General features: G+C 33.7%; 1 protein-coding gene across 5 annotated transcripts; it reads left to right on the top strand.

Moving 5' to 3' along the window:
• Positions 1–8,047: 8,047 nt before the first annotated feature.
• Fmr1 (synaptic functional regulator FMR1) lies at positions 8,048–22,239 on the top strand. Of its 5 annotated transcripts, none has more exons than XM_036368339.2 (13): positions 8,048–8,169; positions 9,068–9,492; positions 12,033–12,082; positions 13,366–13,683; positions 13,791–13,956; positions 14,041–14,108; positions 15,723–16,020; positions 16,085–16,234; positions 16,310–16,529; positions 16,590–16,715; positions 16,812–16,913; positions 16,977–17,051; positions 19,169–22,239. In XM_036368339.2, the coding sequence occupies exons 2-13, from the start codon at positions 9,442–9,444 to the stop codon at positions 19,615–19,617; spliced, it is 2,073 nt and encodes a 690-aa protein (XP_036224232.2). In that variant the 5' UTR covers positions 8,048–8,169; positions 9,068–9,441; the 3' UTR covers positions 19,618–22,239. The 5 variants fall into 5 exon arrangements, with proteins under 5 accessions (XP_036224232.2, XP_036224231.2, XP_036224235.2 ...); XM_036368338.2 differs by lacking the exon at positions 8,048–8,169 and adding an exon at positions 8,335–8,490; XM_036368342.2 differs by lacking the exon at positions 8,048–8,169 and adding an exon at positions 8,335–8,490 and having other exon boundaries at positions 16,590–16,703.
• The last annotated feature ends 176 nt before the right edge of the window (positions 22,240–22,415 follow it).

Here is a 22,415-nt window from a genome sequence, read left to right on the forward strand (position 1 = left end):
CTGTGCTGATGCCATCTCGTTTGGAATACAACTAATTCTTCATTTTCTTTAAGGCAACTCGCACCAAATAAGATCAAAGAGAGACACCAATCATTATATTTGGTATTTGGTATTTATTTATGGTAATGCAAGGACCGTTTGCAATCATTATGGTAAATTTTATATTATATTTTTGGCATCAAATCACACAACAGAAAATAAAAATATAAGATTCTCATATGCGTTACATGGACTTTGGGATGAGAGTTGTCTCATGTCAGGGACGCTATTTGTAGTAACTTTCGTATCTTCCTTTCGGTATCATAATTGATGCACAAATTAACTACTTTAGAGAATAAGCATGCGAAGACATTCAAAATTGTATAAAACGGGGACTGCTCTTTTATCTTATTGTAAGAAATTTTCAAAAAAAAAGTAAAACACACATTAATTACCTCACCGCACCTTTACTACTGTGATTAACCGAGTTATTGCCGGACGGCCGGACAGACAAAGATTTCCTTGTTTTAAGAAAGCCATAAAATATTTGCTTAAACGGCACATCTAGTATGACAGCTGTAAAAAAAACCGATTCGGAATTAAAAATTAACTTTTAAGGGTATGTTTATACATATTTTAAGAACGCGTAGTAAATGTTGTTAAGAAAACAGTTACGTATTTCTCTCCGACGGCGCTTAAAAGAGATCTTCCACTGCTCCAGTGATTACAGGTGATAGGTGATGTATGGAGAACTATATAAAGAACATACAAAAAAAATTTGTTAGTGATCGGATTATTTGACTCCGAGTAGTTACTCAGGCAAATTTTGAAAATGTAGTTTTGAGAAAAACACGTTTAAAATTTAGATGTTGGATCTGATTGAACTGAGCGGCTACACTTCAGAAGGCTATGACTCAGAGACTATTTGCGATATCGATTCAAAAAGGATTAGCATGCTATATTTAAAGGTATATTGTAGCCTATCGAAATATGAAAAAATACATATATTTTTTTTTAATTTTACACTAGTTGTTCACCATAACTATTCTCATTCATTTATATTCTCAAATATTTTAAAAACTTATCGACTTATCGCTCATTTCCAAAAAATTGAATTACATATATTGGGGTTATTATACACAAAGCACATATACAGTATATCTATGTATATGAAACTGTATAGTATAAGCGTAAGATTATAAACTATTTCATCTCCCTATCTCTATCTGAAAGAAAACCCCTCCCGGTGATTTTAAGTGTTGGAAAATGTGCGATATACAGTGTGTTCAAAAAATAATGTTTTCGTTTTTCAAAGTTGCTTTTATTGCTAATGTTTATTAAATACTTATTCTGATCTCCCGCATTATCTATTACTTAACATCTAAGATCAGTCGAAGTGGCTGTAATAGCTTTTCAAAAAATGCTTTCAGAAATCATATTCAGATTCACTCGTTCTAAGCTACTTGGAATGCCGATTAATAATAATATAAATTTTTTTTAATTACACTTTATAAGGAAACAAATTCAAATCAAATTATTTAAGAGTCTTCATTGACGAACTTATTAAGGACGCGAAAAGTTTGTTTGACGATTTTTATCATGGAAAAAAATTGAACGAGTTTACTTGAAATTTTGTACAGCTGTGTTCACAAAAATAGCAGTGCGAGGAATGCAATCAAGTAATGTTATTTTTTTTCAAGTTCCGTTACGATTATTCCAACGTCTACGCATTGCTGTTGTAGAATGGAATGTGTATAAGGAAGAAATGAAAAAATCCCGTTAGATTTGCGAGATTAAAGCAAATGAATAACTCTTTTTGCTAGAAGCACCAGTCTTTGGCTGTTCATTAAAATAGCAGTGCGTATCTTGATAAGCCAAAAAAATTTTGTTAAGATGTTTAATTGATAAAAAGTAAGTGGTTTTGTGTTAGAAAACACTAAAATAAATTTATATTTTTTAACTTAGTGGGCAGGGGCGAACATTGTACTCCTGAAAAAATAAATATTATAGTGCAACTAAGAAACCTGTGAAAAACATATAAAGACATCCAAGAAATATGTGGATGTTCTGCTAAAATGATTCATAATGCTTTAAACTTTAAAGAAATGCCTGAAAATCGTGGTATCCAACGTAAAACCACGCCTCATGCGGACCGATCTATTGTGCGATATAGCAGGGCGCAGCCTTTTGCATCGTCCAGCAAGATAAAAAATTACTTAAGCTTGAATGTTAGTGGCGTTACTATTCGGCGACGTCTTAAAGAACAAAATCTCAAAGCGTGCCATCCACGAAAAGTTCCACTGTTAGCCACCAGACATGTCAAAGCACGTTTGAAGTTCGCCAAAAGTCACCTTAATTGGCCCATTACAAAGTGGCGAAATATTTTATGGAGTGACGAAAGTAAACTTGTGTTATTTGGTAGAAAGAGCTCCAGACAATATGTCAGACGTCCACCTAACACAGAGTACGATCCTAGGTACACTTTGAAGACAGTTAAACACGGCGGATTGAGTATTATGGTATGGGCATGTTTTTTTACAGTGGAGTTGGCCCTATATTCATGATTGATGGGATCATGGATCGATCTGTATATGCTAACATATTAGAAAATGTTATGTTTCCTTATGCCAATTGGGAAATGCCACTAAAATGGACGTTTTAACAAGATAACGACCCCAAACATACAAGTAAACTGGTCAAAAGCTGGATGGCATCAAAGCGGATCGATCTTATGTCATGGCCTGCCCAGTCTCCGGATTTAAATCTAATTGAAAACCTATGGGGAGATGTTAAACGATATGTTGCAAATGCAAATCCAACATCTCGATCACAGCTTTGGGAGGTTGTTCAAAAATCATGGGAGGGGATCCCTGTCAAGCGCTGCCAGGACTTGGTGGATTCTATGCCTCGCAGATGCCAGGCCGTAATAAAAAATAATGGGTACACGACTAAGTACTAACCCAAGCAAACAAATTAAAATAGTTTTTTGGAGTTCAACAATGTTTTTTTCAACTAATTATACTGTTTTCATTACTCACTGCTATTTTTATGAACAGCTGTAAACAGCACTTTTTTGTTTATATTAATAATGTAAAAAAAATTAACAACATTTTGAATAATAAATTGATTTGTTTTTGTTTAAAATAATCACAAAGTTAAAACAAAATTAAATTTGTGAACATTCATTTACTTTTTGATACATAAAATTAAGTTTAAAGTTGCAGCTCATGAGCACTGCTATTTTTATGAACACAGATGTATGTCCAATGGAATCACGGCTACGGAGTCGTTGAATATGTTGCAAAAGTGTTTTGGCTAGTCAGCTTTCTCACAAACCCAAGTATTTGAGTGGCACAAAGCATTCAGTTAAGATAGACAACTTCATGAAACTATCAATGAGTTTGTAAGATTGTGAAAAATCAGATACTATGAAACAAAATAAGAGATATATTTATGTATGTCAGTTTTGTTTTGAAAAATAAAGATACATCAAAGTAAACAGAAAGAAAAATCTCGAGAACATATTATACACTTCAATAAAACCCCTTTTATGAGCATTTCTTAAATAATTTTCCAGTTGACAATCTCTTTTCAATGGCCAGCAGTAATCCGCCATTATATGGCGATCCCATCCACTTTGATACCTTTCTTCTATCCCTTTTAGATCCTGGTGACACGCTCTCTTTGTTCCTCCCTATATTTAGTAGATAATGCGAAAATTTATCCAGATGGTTGCGGAGATAGTCTAACTTGATACTTAAATTTGTTCCGAGAATCTAAAAATTTGTCAGCATATTTTTCACAATTCTTAATATTTATTCTGATGCTTTATGGTAACAAAGAAAGTTTCCGACTATCAACTTAAACTTTCACAAGCTTAACTTTCCGGAACAGTCATAATCTTGATAAAATCTGTATTTTTCATTAAATGACGTATTTGAGTACCATTAAATATTTCACATTTCAACTTTGCTTTACTAAGTTTGGTATATAAAAATATTCTTCCACATCCAACGTTTTGACAAATTGCTTTATCATTCCTAACTTCATCACGTTTTAAATCACTGAGTTCATTTTGAGAAAATCCATTCACTTCCACCGGTAAATATGCCAATGGCTTTTAAAATCCCGAGCGATTTGGAATTTCGTTGAATACGAGTGGTAATTTGGTAGACTGTCAGTCTAGATATCTCTACGTTTGATTTTTATGAAAACCTTCCGCATAATTATATCCTGAACAGAGTAAATTAAGTGTGCCACGATGTTTGTGACACCCAGAAACGTCGGAGACCCTATAAAATATATATTTAAATGATCAGCGTGATGAAGTGAGGCGATTTGGCCATGTCCGTGCGTCTGTCCGTCTGTATGAATATACGCGAACTGGTCCTACAATTTTTGAGATCTCGATCTGAATTTTTGCACACGTTCTTTTCACTCCAAGAAGCTGTTAATTTGTCGGAGCCGCCGCTATCGGGCCACCATAGCATATAGCTGCCATACAAACTGAACGATCGCAATAAATTGTTTTTAAATAACATTTTGTATTTGTGAAAGGTATTTTACCTTCGTTGCAACCCGAAACTTGAAAACATCAAAATTTGCTAGATATCCAAAGCAACAAAAATATTTTTTTGTAGAGCTATGTTATTGTAAGCTAATTTATGAAAATACATTTATTTTAATTTTCGAAAATATTTGTTTATGCTTTCAATTGCTTAATTCGACTTACCAGGTTTTTTCCACAAAGCACTTATTAAATGCCATATAAACAGTTATTTAGTAAATGGCCAATTAAAATAATAAAAACCATGGTTTTGCACAGTTTTAACATTTTAATGGTGTATTTAAGGTGGTGGCATCTAAAGCCGCTGACGGAATGGTTGATAATTTTACAAAAACAAATAACAGTAAAGGTTTTCAAAAGTATATTTTTATGTGAGTGCATCAAGTTATGGTACAAATACACATACATAGGTTTGTTTTTTATTTGTTGTTATTTTTATTGTTGTTTACACATTTTCCATGACATTTGAAAAAGTAGCAAATAAATTACTTTATAACCAAATGACATTGTCATGACGCTTGTAATTGACATTAATGGATAATCATCGCGCCAAATGTCCGCCGACCTGATTGCGCTCTGTCCGATATACAAACACCCATAGTCAGCGAAATGACGTCGAACACCTACTCTTCACATATACATTCATACCTGTGTATATGTATGTGTTTGTGTTTAATATAAATGGAGCAGAGAACGCTTGTTCAAATAAACACTCCACCATTCATTAATGAATTTCTGCATTTCCGACACATTAATTTGTTGCTTTTGTTGTTATCTATGACTGTTCAAAAGCTGTTTGTTTTCTTTTTGTTGTTTGGTACCAATTAAAGTTGGGTCGTGTTATCGTTCGAGTTTTAGAGAATCTTTCAATAATGCATGAATGAAATGGGATTTTAATTTACAATATTTGAAGTTATTTGGATTTTTTATAAATTATTTTGATTTGTAAGGTACTTAAGTAATTTCAGGTGTACTAAACATGTGTGAGTGTACTTGTCAAATCAGTTGATAGTCCGAAAATATGTTAATTATAACGGTAAATGTTTTTTTTTTTACAATTTTAAACAAATTTATAAAAATCTAGCTCAGTTAGTATATAAAATATATGTGTATACCGTTATATTTTACAGTACTCTGTACTAAATTTTGTAGTACAATATTTGGTTATTAATTTTATTGTTGTTGTTGTTGTAGCGGCAGAGTTCTGCCGCGTTGACAGTCCTTGGCCGGATAAAATCCGGGTCCGTTCCGGTTACGTAGACCCGACTGTTGTGATTATGTCTAACTATTAATCGATCCATTCCTTAGTCGACCGCACCCACCATCCATATATAGGCACTTTTATCCCAACATAGTTATTCAAAAATAAATTTTTGTTTAATTTTTTGATTTTCTACTGTAAGTTCCATACGGCCAAACTCTTATTTCGGACTTGCGGCCAGCTTTTTCCAATATGAAAGGAATTGTATTTCAGCAGGCCAACGTCAGGCCACACACATTACTAGTAACTGGCCAGAAGCTTCGTGAGTTTGTTTTTGAGGTTCGTTTGCATCCACTTTATAGTTCGGACCTGGCACCAAGGGATTACTACCTTTTCCTGTCTGTAGCGAATGATTTTGCTGGTGAAAAATTCGCCTCAAGAGCAGCATGTGAAAATCGACTGTCAGAGTTTTTTGCCAATAGGCCTCTCACGGGGGTTTCGAAGAAAGTGTCATTACGAAATAACCCTCAAAATGGCAACAAATAAATCGGATCATTCTAAATACTATCTTCAATTAAATGCAAAAGTAAAAGAGTGTTTTTAATTGACCTTTTTAGTAATAAGTTTTAAGTTGAGGTATTTTTTAGGTAAATCTCTTAAAGAATAATTAGGCTAGAGTAGCCACCATTTTGAAAAGGAAAAAAAGGTACCAATATAGTAACTAATTTACATCAAATACTACAAAGTATGTTGCAAAACAGAAGTTGTTTGAGATAGTTTTAAGCAGAATAAATTTTGAAACTTATTTATAACAAATCTTAATGTTTTCAAATGGCGTCGACATCCATCTTTGTCGGTGAAACTGTTAGCTTACTGACTTTAATAATGTGAATTTTGTGTATTCAATATTCAAACTATGAGCAAATAATTCAATCTGAATTTTTATGTTATAAATTTGCGTGTAAGTAAGAATATACTATATGTATGTACCATATGTATTAATGTCCATAATTTTAATTTTTTGTAAGCCACATATACATATGTATCCTCCTGCCATATATACAAATATATTTGAATGACATGTTAATAATCAAAAAAAAAAACTCTCTCCTCTTTATATTACTACACTGTGGCACTATGTAGGGACCCCATTCCAACCGTTATACTCGAACAGCACACATATACATGCACGTATGCTGGGCGAATGCTAAGCGGTAAATCAAAAATTTAAATTAAGACGGCCACAACAGAAAAATTGTGACAAATTTATATCCAATCTGTGTACGTGGGGCACGTGTCCGCCACTTTTCCTTTTTTTTTTTAGATAGGGTAATGGAATTTTTTTTATTTAGGTTAATAGAATTTCCAATTCATTTGCAGAATTTGCATTTCCGAATAGTTATTAGTTGATTGCAGGACGACACAGACATACATACACAGCATTTGTAGAGTTGCAATTCTCTTTACAAAGAAAACAAATGTGCACATACATGCTTACATATGTATGTACACATGTTATTATTTTAATGTTTTCTGTGCTGTCAAAAGTAAGAAATGTGAGTCATTAGAGTTAATATCGTGTGTAAATAACAACGGCTGCAAGTAAGAAATATAGAGCAGGGGACTTGAAGTACATATACTTTTAATTAAGTCGTTAGAATTGACAAATCGATTTACATTTTTACATTACCATAGCCGTTATGAAATATACATATACATACGTATCTATTATAAGTACGCAAGATTTCTGCATAATTGTCTTCGCTAAATCTTGTAAAGAACTTAAATACGAGCTATTCTCATTCGCTTCTTTTCGTGTTCACTATAGCCAGCTGGTCGCCGTTCGTAACCTTATTTTTCAGTTGCGCTTCCGCGTTCTTATCGTAAAACGGAAATCCGGTTCTTGATTTCCACCATGGCCAATAACTGCTGACTGATGGTTAACTCGAAATCGATCCGAGGAGCAGCAGCATGTGACTAGCAAGCGCTTAGGAAAAATATATGTAATATATATGCTGTAAATGACTATAAAAACCCACTAAGCAATGATGCAGTATTCAACTCAATACTTTTATGTCTTTCTCATAATGCAACAAATCTTAATTGATACAGTTTAATTCATATTACCAAGGCCATACCAAATAAATTTTATTAAACATTTCGAACGCCACTATTGTGAATAGCAGCCAACTATTCGCAATAAAGTGATTCAACTGTCAATTATTTGTTTCAAGTGCGAAAGAGATGGCTGTTTCTATTACGCTATATATTGTTGCTCTCGAATACTTCGTACACAGTGATGCAATAGTAAAAATAAAATTAAGAAAAATGCTTTAAAACTGAAAATAGTTTCTCTGGTATATTCGGAATTTAAACAGTATAACTTAATGGTATTGAACGCTTTAATTAAACCAAGTTTTATGTGAGTACGAAGCAAGAATGTGTCAAGACAACTTTAGCGAATAGCAAATAAAACAGACAAACAAAATTCATTAAACCGCCTACTGCTTTCCGAATATCCCTAAATTGCAGGGTTATGTGGTGATTTTGTAAGTAAAGCGGATTAAAAAGGCACATATTTTTGCCGTTCCCGTTTTGTCTGTTCATTCGCCGTTGGTCGTCGCTCGACGTACAGAAAAAATCTAACGAAAATTTGTGAACTTGCAGTAAAATTCAGTAAATTAAAAATAAAAAATAGTAAAAATAGAACAAGCTAATTAATTGACGTCTGAAAACGGTAAAGGTGCGTTGAATTTATAGTAAAAATGTGCAGATTCTTTGGGCGAAAAAATTTGCACAGCGGCTTGGAAGTGTGCGTGAAAGAATAAGAAACGAACGGAAGAATAAAAGCAAAGGCTCGGCGTGAAAAAATTTCAAGAAAATTCGGGTGAAAATTTGTATAGGTTTTTGTAAAATATTTAGATAACTCAATGCGACAATTTTTATATTTGAATGTGTTTGTTGAAGTTCCGAAATGTGCTATAATTTGCAATTTACTTGACTTTTCTTAATGCGTAAACGAATGTTGGGGCTCCGCTGTTCTATTGTCAGCGGTGACTGCGACGGTGACGTTTGTGACTGCGGTAGTTAGTGTTGGCAGCGACGCAAACTGCGCCGCCCCTTTTGTAGGCGTAAAATATTTCTGTCTACTGTGGGAAAAGCAAAAAAAAAGCATGTTTTTGCTGTCAACGTGAATGCTTAAAAATATGAATTAAATTGCAGGAAAAGACAATTTTGCTAACAAACTATATACCGTTTATAGACGAGCTTATAAATATCTTGATTTCTAATATTATTTTGTGTGATAATTTTTTCTGCAGGAGCGGCAGCAACGACTAGACTAAAACAACTAATTTACAGGAAGAAGTATAAAAGAATACGATTATAAGGATCATAATACGGATATAAGATTAAGTGGTTTAAAAGCGCATAAAGCAGAAAATCGAAAGACTGAAGTAAATTGATTTAAGCCAGAAGTCAGGAGAAGGTGCGTTAATAATTAGTATTACGCCGGATTTGTAGGAGGACAGAATCAGGGAATATCCTACGTTTAGAGCTTTTATTTGCCTAATTTGGACTATTTATATTTGCATTAAACATAAAGCGTATTTGGATTATCATTCATCATATTTACTTTGGGTCGCAATTTACAAAATTATATTGTATTAAAGCGGAAAGCCAATAAGTAAACAAAATGGACGATTTAATGGTCGAAGTAAGGCTCGACAATGGCGCCTACTACAAGGTAAGATTATTTTACAACCTTTATATTGATATATTTTTACATACCATAGTTAATTCGTGTAACATTTGCATATATCCTGAATTCTTAAGCAGTAAAGAGCCAATCAAAACTGCAGTCAAAATTAAAACTATGTAGATATCTGGAGTGCGTGGTCATGTCAGTCAGCCGACACTGATGTCTAATTTTAATTGTTTTATTAATAAATCTTTGTTGATTGTGTCAGCATTATTAGCGGTGTTTTGAGCATGGCTAAGCGTATAAGTAAATGTGAGCGGAGTGTTTCGTGTTGCTGGTGCCGCCGAAGCAAGCATTGGATGTCATCATATTTTGGCGACATTGTTTGTGGTTTTATTGTTTTTGTTTATGGATATATTAGTGATTTTTTTTGCTTCGTTTCCTTAACAGCGAAAACAGTAATTCAAATTTCAATAGTAAAACCTGTGTTTGAACGTGACAATTTTTTTTTTATCTTATACACAACATCCTCTATGCAAAAATGGCCCACCCTTTTGATTTGTTTAGAAAAAATATATTTTATTATGCGCCTCTTTGTCTGCTGTCGGGCGGCTTACTCAGCCCACTGAGGTGTTAGAGGGACAATGCGAGTATATATGTGCGTTTGATACATTCGCATTAGTGTGGACTTGATCCCTATGTATGACCTCTTAGTGTGGTACGCACACAAGGATTTTCACTTTCAATATTCCTTATTTCGAACATTCGTACAAATAAATTGATATACGTACATTCTTATTTATCTATGTTCCTTCCTCGATTCATCTGTTCGCCGTAGTAAATTGGCATTTCTGTCATTATACGACACTTCGTTGCTATACTCTTTCTTGCAGATTCGTTTTGTGTATCTACTTCGTCTGCTAGCGGTACGACTGGGGCTTGTTACACTAATAGCGGTGTCGGTGGCAGTGGCGCTGACGCCAACGTCAACGTCGACTTTATAGAACTTATTTGCTCTCTGTTGGCATTATTGTTGTCTGCTTGAGCTTTATGTGCCTTCTTTCATCAAATGCTTCTCCAATCTTGCCTTTTTCTTCGTACATATTCGTTGGTTTTATCATTCTATCTGTTTTCGTGTGTGAATATAAAAATGTGCCGGCCGCGATTAGCACTGCCGCCACGATTTTGACTACGTTAATGCTGCTGCGGCGGGTTATTCTTTTTTTTTTTTTTTACCCACCTTGCTTGTTTCTCGTTCCAGTGTTTTTGTTTGTTTGTATGTTTGTTTATAGATTTACTTGCAAATCCGCTGAGCTACTGCATCACCTTGTTTTGTTATTCGTTAAAAACGAAGCGCCAAAGCATATAAAACTAACTAATTTGCTTTGTGACGCTTTTTATCGTTTATTATTCTATCTCCATGTTAATTGGGGTTTCACCAAGCTTAAAATGAATTTTATAAGTTAGTTTTCTTATCGCTAAGAAATAATCATACAAACATAATTGTAATATAATATATAGAAAGAACGATTTATGCACCGCCAGCGTAGAGTCATATGTTTATGTTTACATTTACAATTTTCATATATAATATTAGCCGGCTTGTCTGTCGAGAATACTACTAACATGTATTTATTTTAAATTATGTGGGTGGTAAATTTGAAGATTTATGAATATTATCAAACAATGATGTGTTATAGCATAGAATGACCGAAGATTTATTGAAAGAATTTGCGTTGCTCCATAAGATTCATTAAATGTGGACTCTCGATATTGGCACTTTTTTAATTAGATACTCCGACGTCCGAAACATCTGCCTTGCGCTCCCTGAAAATATATATATCTCGACGTATAATTTTTGAAGCTTATGTTGTCTCTCCGCATGCCACCCGATCCTCATCTATCACTACTTTCCCTGTGAACCAACACTTTCGCAATTTCTCGTTTGTTGAACGTGCAATAAGGTTTTGGATAACATCACCGAAATTCAGCTAAAATTAGGAATGAGGTTACCATCATTAAACAACAAAACTGTTTGTGAATTTAAAAATTTCTGATTAAGTTGAAATGTTTGTGAACTGTTTATACTTAATTTTTTAATTTGGATATTCTTTGATTTCTTACTTTGTTTGTAAACAGTAGTGCAAATCCGTGCATAATTTTTTGATAGAATTTGCATTGACATTCTCTTTCCATTTGGGAACTGAATTTTGATGTTATGAGATAAATTGATAATATCCGAAGTAGAGTAACAGGTTTGAGCACTGCGCAACGAATTGCGGTCGTGCACTGTTTCGGCAGCTTTGAGAGAAGCTATGGAAAGATCGATTATCTCATAGTTGATGAAAAGATGACATGTATAATTCTAAAAAAAGAAGAAAACTATAAAACTAAATTTTAATTATTATACTCCACCGAGTCGAGTGTACATAAAAGCTTTTCTATTAAATATATACATATATATATATATATTAGAAATAGCTGTCCTAACTTATAAAGGTTAAAGTTTTTATTTTTTATATTATAGGAATATAATTGCATACAATATTTTTTATATACTAATATCATTTTATTTATTAATTTAGGGAAGGGCAACGGCAGTGTGTGATGATGGCGTATTTGTTGAAGTTGACGGGTAAGTTTTACGAAATTTTGCAGTATCTAGCAATGTTTTGCTATTATTAAACAATTTCACTCTTTTTTTTAATATAGTGCGGTTTAAACAAGGAAAATCAAGTATTTTCTTTTTTGTAAATATTCAGTATTGCATTATTATATGCACGCACATAAAAACGCGCAAAACATATCGTTATATATAGTATTCATCGAAACATGTCAGAACGTGGCATAAGAATAGAAGTTTTATTTTTAGTTGCGATTAGGAGCATGCCGTCTGTGTCTTATATTTTTGTGATTACTGTCGTTTTTGGAAGATTGTAAAGTTTGCTTTGCGCAGCCTAAAAAATGTGTGATATGTCGAACCATCAGTGGTCATAGAACTGTGTTTAAAAATACATCACGCCCGAATCTTATTTTGGTCTATGTGCCGTGTAACACAGAAATAAATGACGCATTCGAGTCATTACGACTTGACCCATTTTTACAATTCCACATGTTTTTGTGTTGAATTTTTATTTGAACAAAGAAAAATATTGAAATTACCTCCACAGCGCCAAAGAAAGTGGTGTGTTCAATAGATGAAAAATTAAATATTTTCGGCTAAGATTTAATGTCGTTGGCTGTTACGTTGCAAAACCCGCACACTTGCCCCCTCCTTGCAGTAATCAGTAGCGTGTATATGGTTGCTTGCGCATTCGGTAATGCTTGCCATCGAGCAGCATAGTCGCATGCGATCATTTGGTTGGCATTATGCCAAAAGTCGCCAAGAGACATATCTTCGCCTCTTATGCTCTACTTTGCTTGTTTCTAATTTCTCTGTTTGCAATGTTATACATCTTTGCGTATTGGTAGCACTTGTTGGTCGCCACATTCTTCGAAACTATCGCTGCCGTTTGTACGTTCCTATTCAAGTTGCGGCTTTTGTTATTGTTGCGCTAACATCGAAAAGCGGCAAATATCAATGTATATTAATTTCGGAACGATGCAAACACCTGTCCAAAACTTATAACTCATTTGGACGTAAAATTTGAATTATTTTGAAGACCCTTAGATATTTGTTGTTGCATGTAAAAATGGCAACACATCAACTATTGCTGCTGCTCGCTGGCAGGCCCACACGTTGTTTCTTCAAAATTAATTTTTCATTGAATTTAAAAATCAACCCACTAATTGCCTCTGGCTGTCAATTAACGCCTTAAGTTTGTTTATTTTGTACCATGTCTTTATTTTACTAATACATTTGTATTTCTTTTCACTCACTATTGGTTTGCGATCATCCTTTTGGAATGCATAATACAGCTGTCCCGATGTACAAAAATATCCCTTCTCAAATGTGCGCTTCCCGCCAGAAGAAAATGAGAATCCGCCCGCCTTTGAGGAAGGCATGGAAGTGGAAGTGTTCACCCGTTCGACGGAACGTGAGTCCTGTGGTTGGTGGATTGCTTCCATTAAAATGATTAAGGCTGAAATCTGCGCTGTTGCGTACATAGGCTTTGAGACACCGTATACTGAAATTTGCGAACTGAAGCGTTTACGTATCAAAAATCAAAATCCGCCATTGACATCCAAGTCATTCTATCAGTTTTCGATACCTGTACCCGAGGAATTGCGACAGGAGTGAGTTTTTGTTGCTGTTGTTATCGTTATCATTATCATTACAATTTCGCTAATAATCAAACATAATTTGTTTTTGTGCATATTGTTTTCTTATCGAAATTTTACAGAGCGCAAAAAGATGGTATTCACAAGGAATTTCAGCGTACAATATGTGCCGGCGTGTGTGTATACAATCGCGACTTGGACAGTCTTATTGTGATTTCGAAATGGGAACACACTCAGAAACGTGCCAGCATGCTGAAAGATATGCATTTTCGTAATTTGGCACAGAAGGTAACTGGTTAACTGTTTTAAATACGCTCTCTTTTATTTGAAGAAACAAGAAGTCTAAAATATTTACATTTTACAAATTTGCAGGTTATGCTGTTGAAAAGAACTGAGGAGGCTGCGCGTCAGCTGGAATCGACTAAACTGCTTAATCGTGGGTGAGTTTATTTAAGTGGTGTAGCTACTTAGAGGAAAGGATTTGTAGTATTTTGCGGATTTTAATTTGCGATATAAAGCTATCAGTTGGCCCCTTTTTAAAATATCACATTTAATATAGGAATCACTCATGAAAAGTACTTAAATAGTTTATTGAAATATTTTAGCGGTATTTGATACGTCACGCGTTAGAGAGGAGCGAATCGTACAAATAATACGAATTTTTTATACTGACGTTTCTTCCTTTGGAGAAAACATTTTCCTTTTCATTCAAAATAAATTTTATTAACTGTTAACTTAAAGTCTTAAATAATTAAAATCAATATATAAAAAACTTTTCTAGTAAAAAAAAAAATAAAAAAAATTTAATTAAGACTGTACCGAAACTAGAATATTCTTCACAATTAAATAAGATTCTATGCAAGTGCTTGATTTTGATCGTTCAGTTTGTATGGCAGCTATGTGTTGTATGATATCGGCATTGGCGACAAATGAGCGGATTCTTGGAGAGAAAAAGACGTTTGCAAAATTTCAGATCGACATCTCAAAACCTGAGGTACTAGTTCGAGTATATACAGGCAGACGGATCTACGGATTTGGCTAAATCGATTCAGCTCGTTACACTGGTCTTTTATATATTTTTTTTAACAAACATCGTGGCTAACTTAATATACCATGTTTAGGGTATAAAAAACCTGAATTTCCATTTTTGGCAGCTATTTTCCGTTTAAGCAATTCACAATAGTAAAACTTTTGCTAACCAAGTTTTAAAGCCGAATAAATATGTGGGTCTTAATAAATGAATACTTATTCTGAAAATTTTCAATCGAAAAGGATGAGAATAACAATCTCAGGAAAAAACTAGGCATGTATTTTGTTTAAAAGCTCTAGAACTTTACCAATTTATAAATTAAAAAATTGTACCTCTAATATATTCAGTTCTAACTTTACTCGATCCTTTAACCTAATTATAATCCAACAGCTTTATATAAGTAACCAATTTTTTTTTAAATAAAATTTCCGTATAATTGTTTAATTTCGACTCAAGTGGCAACGTCATAATAATAAAGTTTTATGTTGGTTATAACTTTTCAAATATTGATCATTATACCCGAATTAGATTTTTTGCTTCAAAATTAATATATTTTTCAGTAACTAATTTGGGTGGTAACTCGTTTCAACTTTTATTTTAACTCAAGTTTTTGAAAATCTGCACTTTTGTCCTACACAACGTTGTAAATTTCAAATTATTTGAAACAACTATTTTTTTATCTCAGGTGGTAACTCCAAAAGTTGAAAAACAATTTAAAATTGTTTTAGAAAGGAATCCTTAAATATGTATATTGCAGCTTATTAAAACACAAACATATTAGCTTAAAATGCATAGTTAAAATCAAGTGGCAACCTTTTTATATTTATTTTGTATAAACTGCCTTCAGGCTAAAATACTTTGAATATATTGAGCAAATATGATTTCTTATATTATTACAATTGTTGTCAAGTACGACTCTTTAAAATTTACCGAGTAATCCTTCATTTTGCATAATGATTAGTTTCTATTTTGTTCTGCTCATAACAAATTTTTCTAACCTTTCACTCTTTTATTTCGCACGCAGCTATACCGATGAATTCCAAGTGCGCGAAGATCTGATGGGCTTGGCCATAGGTTCACACGGTGCCAATATTCAAGCGGCACGCCTGTTGGAAGGTGTTACAAATATCGAATTGGAGGAGAAGTCGTGCACTTTCAAAATCACCGGCGAATCGGAGGATTCAGTGCAGCGGGCACGCGCGATGCTCGAATATGCCGAGGAATTCTTTCAGGTTCCTAGAGAATTGGTGGGCAAGGTGATCGGCAAGAACGGTCGAATCATACAGGAAATTGTGGATAAAAGTGGTGTCTTTCGAATTAAGGTATGCGTTATAATTTATAAAAAGTCCAATTTTCGTTTAATTGTTCGATATTTGAAAATTGCATGCGTTGGGATTCGCACAGATCGCAGGCGATGATGAGCAGGATCAGAATATACCACGTGAGCATGGTCATGTACCGTTTGTGTTCATTGGCACCGTTGAAAGTATTTCAAATGCCAAAGTGTTGCTGGAATATCACTTGGGACATTTGAAGGTTTGTTTCTTCGTCATAAATTATAATTTTTCGTTTTTGTCTCCAGTCGAATAATAAATGCCATATTTCTTGTAGGAAGTGGAACTGCTTCGTCAGGAAAAACTGGAGATCGATCAACAACTGCGCGCAATACAAGAATCCACAATGGGTTCTATGCAGAATTTCCCCGTCACAAGACGATCGGAGAGAGGGTATAGCAGTGATATTGAGTCGGTGCGTTCGGGACGTGGCGGACCGCGCGGGCGTGGTAGAGGTCGAGGCGGTGGTAATGGCGGCAACCAGCGTTATCATCAAGGTATAGCGTTGACATGCATTTTCATATACATTTTATTTCTATGTGCGTTTTAATTTGTAGGCCGTCGGGACGATGATGATTACAATTCCCGCGGTGACCATCGTTACAACGATCGCAGCGGCGGTGGCGGTGGCGGCGGCTATCGTGGCGGTAATGATCGACGCGGTGGCGGTGGTAAGCAAAATGGTAAAATATCAAGTGTTATAAGCGCAAACACTAGTGTTTGAATTCACTTTTTGGTTCTTTCATTCTTCCCTTTTGTCGTACGTGTTGAAAATATAGGACGCAGAGAGCAGAACGGCAGGGATCTCGGTAGAGACCATTACCACAATCATAATGATGATATGCGTGAGGACATGCGTGAATTGAGCAGCGTCGAAAGAGGTGCGTACGCCGTATATTATTTAATTAGAAATTGCAAATTTATTTTTTCCGATGTCATTTTAGCTGAAAGCATCTCATCATACGAGGGTAGCTCAAGAAGACGTAGGCGGCAAAAGAATAACAGCGCTGCTCATAACAGTGAGTATGATGTCGCCAAATTAAATTTCCAAAAGTGACATGTTATTTTTAATGGCAAACTGTTTTGATAATTACTAAAAAATAGAGCGCTTCATAAATATTAAGTCGAGATGCAAAATTTATTTAAAAAAAAAATTTTTTTAGAGTCTAGTTTCAAACTCGTATTGTTAACTTTTAACTGATAGTAAACGACAATCTCGTTATTACTGTCTACCGCAATTTAAAAAACAAGCAGGGATGGACTAAGCTCTGGCGAAATTTATATAAAAAAATTTTGCGAAAGAATTAAACATCCATAATTCGATGAAATCGTGAGAAAATTACAATCAAATTTGGTATCTTGCGTGCCATCCTAGATGCAAAATTTAATGTCTCTGACGCATTTAGTTATTGATTTATGGCACTTTTAGTAGTTTTTAACAAAACCCGTATATGGAAAGTGGGCGGTGGTATCACCCGATTTCACCTATATTCCACTATCGTAAAAAGGTTGAAAAAATATGTCCTGTGCAAATTTAGGTGACATAGCTTTATTGGTTTGAAAGATATATACATTAAACTTATTGTGGGGCGGGGCCACGGCAACTTTTTAAAGATTTTTAAATCGCAATTGCCTCTCCTTAATGTAATTCGTTGTGCAATTTTGAGTTCTGTACCTTAATTAACGGCTTAGTTATGACACACTTTATATGTGTTCGATTAATGGCGTTTTGTTGACCACTGTCATGCTCCGATTTAGACCATCTACGAACTCGTCCTTACTTTTTGTTTTTTTGCCAAGGAACATTTGCTTCAAGTTTCATTGATATCTTAATTTTTACTTAAGTTATCACCTGCACAGACGCTCGGACAGACAGACAAACGGTCTCTCGGAATTCAACTCGTCTTGTCATCGTGATCATTTATATTAATTTATCCTGTCCAGGGCATAAATATGGAGTTAGAAGCTATTTTCTCAGCTTTACGATACGTTTACTATTTTTTAACGGCACATAACAGTTAAAACTTAGTTTGAAAATATTAGGGGTTTTCACATGCAGTGTTGTTATCTGTTATTCGTTATTCGGTCAACTTTTACATGCATTTTATTTTTGTAAATTTAACAAAATGTCAGTTTAACGAATAACACTTTACCTTGCCGGCAACTTTAAGAAATTACTCGTTACTTGGTGAAATAGTAATCAGTCTATAATATTGTTGAGTGGATATGCAGAATCAACCTGCAAGCCATTTTTGTCCCGAAAAACATTAAAGCGGTTTTTAAAAAATTAACAATACGAGACCGACGCACTTTCTCCTCCTGATGAGCGCAACCTGAATAAAACTATAGCGAGTTGTAGCTTGACCGAAAACTGCTTACTCTTGCATTTTGTGAACAATTCGTCAGTGTTAAAAAGTGATTAAATTCTTTCCGATTTACTCGTAACATTTGGTGGAAGCGATTCTGATCCATTGAAGTCTGAATATGTTCGTGCCAATGGATTGATTTTGAAACAAAAATTTACAACTCCCTTTCGATACTTCATGACATACATGATACAAATCTTCATACAGTTCGTACCACGCGTTGTCCACTTCATATTCATCTTCTCGTTCAATTAACAATATTCGTCGAAATGTTGTTTCAATTAAATGCTTAATTATATTCGATTTCGCACTTATTTTATTCATTTTTTCTTTTTGTCTATAATTGTTATAATATTTCAATATCAGCTGTGTTGAATGAAAAAGTTTAACGATTAACAACTGATTTAGAAAAGTGTATTCACAGTTGACAAGCTGTAACAAATTTAACGAACAACGATTAGCAAATAATAATACTGCGTGTGAAAACCACTATAAGGTTTCTGGATTTTTGAAGTGAAATCTTTTCATAGGTATTAAAAAATTTTGAAGCTTGAGAAAAAGGTCGACGAAACATTTATTGTGGATGTCATGCTTCCGCATGATAACGATTAAAAGAACAAGGCCTTGATTATTAGGCAAAAGTTTAGCTACTTTTCCACCTGTTGCCCATTAATAATAATGTGTCGCTTTTTGATTTTGATATTTATTGATCGATGTAATTAGTTTTTGGAGAGATTTTCATGCACTAATCACGTTTGTTTTTGTTGCAGCGAATGGTGGGGTTACCAATAACAAATCCCAGCCAAGCAAGCAACCACAAAACGCAGATAACAATAAAAACAACAATGGTGGTGGTGGTGGTGTTGGCGGTGGTGGTGGTGCCGGCAGCTCGTCGGAGCGATCGAAACAACAGAGCGTAAACAGCAAAGACGGCAGTACTGTGGCAATCAAAGGCAACATTGAGAAACCACAGCCGCCACAACAACAACAGCAGCAGCAGCAACAGCAATTACCACCGCAGCAACAGCAACAACAACAGCCACAGCAGTCGCAGCAGCAGCAACCACAGCATCATCAACAACAACCACAACAACAGCAACAGCAACAGCAGTCGCAGCAGTCAAAACAACGACGCACCAAAAACAGAAACAATCACGCAGATTCGATACAACCACAGGAGAACAATAAGCGGGAGGCACTTGTCAATGGAACATCCTAATGGGTCGACAACAAAGAAAAAAACAACAAAAATAAAAATATATAAAATAAAAAATGCGTACGCATGCAATAGCCTCAAAAGCAACTGCGACAACAACGGTGACAGCAGAATGTGTAGTAAAACGGAAAACAAAAAACAACAACAAACAAAACGATGAGAAATTAGGATGCAAACACCTAACATCTTCGAAGCATTAATTGAATTGAATGAGCTAAACAATAAAACTAAAAATAATTAAACACACAAAAAAATATTAAATAATGAAAATAATAAAAAAAAAACACATTTAAACCACAGAAATGGAAACACTACAAAAAGGATACAGCAAGAGAGGATTTTTATTAAAAAATAATAAAAAAAAATCATAAGAAAAAATAATAATGACAAAAAAGAAAACTGAAAATTAAAAATATATAGAAAATAGTTTACTAACTCAATACAAACGAATTATACACATACACACACACATACATACACAAACGCTAACATAAATCATCAAACACTTAACGAACATTTCATGATGCATTATATTTAAATTCGAAGAGGTAAATAAAAGCAAACTTAGTTTATAAATAGCAGTGCGTTGTCAAGTCCATTAAATATTGTCTAATTTTTAGTAACGAACTAAACTAAACGGGGTTATATTTATTTGTGAATGGAGCAGTAAATAATAAAAGCAAAATCACGCGAAAAAAGTATATGTAATATACTGTAAATTGAAATCGATAATTTTTTAATAAAAAAAAATTTTATTTAAAAATGTTGAAAATTTAAATTTAAAAAAATTAAACTAAGTGAAAATTTTGAATTTACATTTATTTAATTTAATTTTTTTAAATTTACTTTCTTGTAATTAAAAATAATAATTATAATAAAATTATTAAAATTAAAATAATTATTTTCAACTATTAAAATATTTTTAAAAATAATTATTTTAATTAAAATTATTTTTTTAAATAAAATTTTTTTAACTTAATTTTTTTTATGAAAGTTTTTTTGAAGACACTTTTTTTTTATTGTTAACTTCTAAATTTTTTTGTTTTCAATAATATTAATACATTTTTTAATTCCGTTAGTACAATGATTTCTATTCTGCCTGAACCAATTTAATCCCTTTTCCTCACTGCTGTTCGCACTAATTTCGAATTCGAATATAATTTTAAAACTTCATGCGCTCTCTTCCCTCCGCTCGCCATTCATCATGCTTCTCATAGCCAGCGCCATGCCACGCCCCTTTCGCTTCCTACGACATCCGCCATGCATCATAAGTGTATAATTCGTTGTGTTATTTAAATTAGAATACAAAAACAAAACCAATGTAAATGCATATATTTTTCTTATTTCCTTAAGGCTAGGATTTTTAATTTTTATTTTTCGAAATTCGACTATTAATGTTGTAATTCTCGTATCTTCATATATCTGTACTTTCGAACTGTAGTTGCCAGGTTGCCAGTTACACTAACAAAAAAAAACAATAAAATAGTATGCAGCTGGAAGATTAAATCCACTTCCGCGTTGTTGAAACACACATACACACACACATACATGCGTCAAATCATGCCCACCAAGCCGCCATTTCTCCGATATAAATCCATTTGTGTGCAGAAATGTTTGAAAGTAAAAGAGCAGCTAAGATAATTGGCAACAAATTACAAATGCGATGTAATGGAAAATACAAAAACAAAAAATCAAAAGCAAAAACAAAACAAACAAAGAAGCATACGTCCATTTGTGTATTGCCCACATGAATGAGTATAAGATAGAAAACCGCAAATGCAACAACAACAGCAACCGTAACTGTAACAACAGCAAAGCTAACGAAAAACAACACCAGCAACAACATACGTGAATTTTATTTAATACTTTTGTAATAATAACATTTATTATTTCTACTTTCTCACAACCAGTGCGTCGTATACTAACTTAATATTTAATTAAATACTCTTAAATTATTTAAAAAGGAATAAAAGAAAAAATTATCAAAAGTCAAGGCATATATTACTAATACTACACTACAACAACATAAACTACAATTACTGCTATCAAATGTATGTATGTATATGTATGTATGTGTTAAACGAGTGCCGCATGCGATATTCAGCGCTACGAAGTAGCAAATCTGCGCGCTATAAGACGATCGCACACGCCCACACACACACACACATATGCGCACGCAGGGAGCGTACATGTTATGCTAGGCTCGCTCTAGTGTGTCAAAAAGTATATATTTATATACAAATAACAATAACTGGAAGCAAAACACACATATGTATATATATGCCTCTTGCATTAAATTAACAACAAAAACAAAACAAAAATTAATTATGTGCGGATCGTTAGGCGCAACCGCATAGTGGGAGGCAATGAAAATGAAATGCAAAAACTAGAAATTTATGTTGCTAAATTTTCATTAAATGCTTGTAATATACTTGTAAGCAACACCAACAAACAAAAATGTGTAATACGAACGAAAAGAAAAGCAAAATTAATAAGAAAAATATATATAAAAAATGAAAAACAGTAAAATCGAGTAAAAAAAAAAACAAACAAAAATTTGAAGAAAAAGAGGAAATACTAAAATAAATATATTTGTCAATTTACGTTTTACAAAACCGTGAATAACTGGACGTTTCTTAATTAGCTGACAGAAGAAGTAGAAAAAGTAGCAGAAAAAATATAAAAATTTGCTTGTTACATGCCTATGTGCTGGCGTTGCTGACGGCTGCAAAAAGTTGGTGCTTTGCTATTTTTACATATGTATGTATGTGTGAGTTTAAGCATACATATGTATATTTTTT

The sequence above is a fragment of the Bactrocera oleae genome, chromosome 2, assembly GCF_042242935.1.
Source record: "Bactrocera oleae isolate idBacOlea1 chromosome 2, idBacOlea1, whole genome shotgun sequence".
NCBI classification, from domain to species: Eukaryota; Metazoa; Arthropoda; class Insecta; order Diptera; family Tephritidae; genus Bactrocera; species Bactrocera oleae.

Coding starts and splice junctions, on each gene's coding strand:
- Fmr1 (XM_036368339.2), top strand. CDS start 9,442: ATGGACGATTTAATGGTCGAAGTAAGGCTCGACAATGGCGCCTACTAC. Junction 16,021..16,084: donor GTGGTGTCTTTCGAATTAAG/GTATGCGTTATA, acceptor TGAAAATTGCAT/GCGTTGGGATTCGCACAGAT. Junction 16,914..16,976: donor ATTGAGCAGCGTCGAAAGAG/GTGCGTACGCCG, acceptor ATGTCATTTTAG/CTGAAAGCATCTCATCATAC.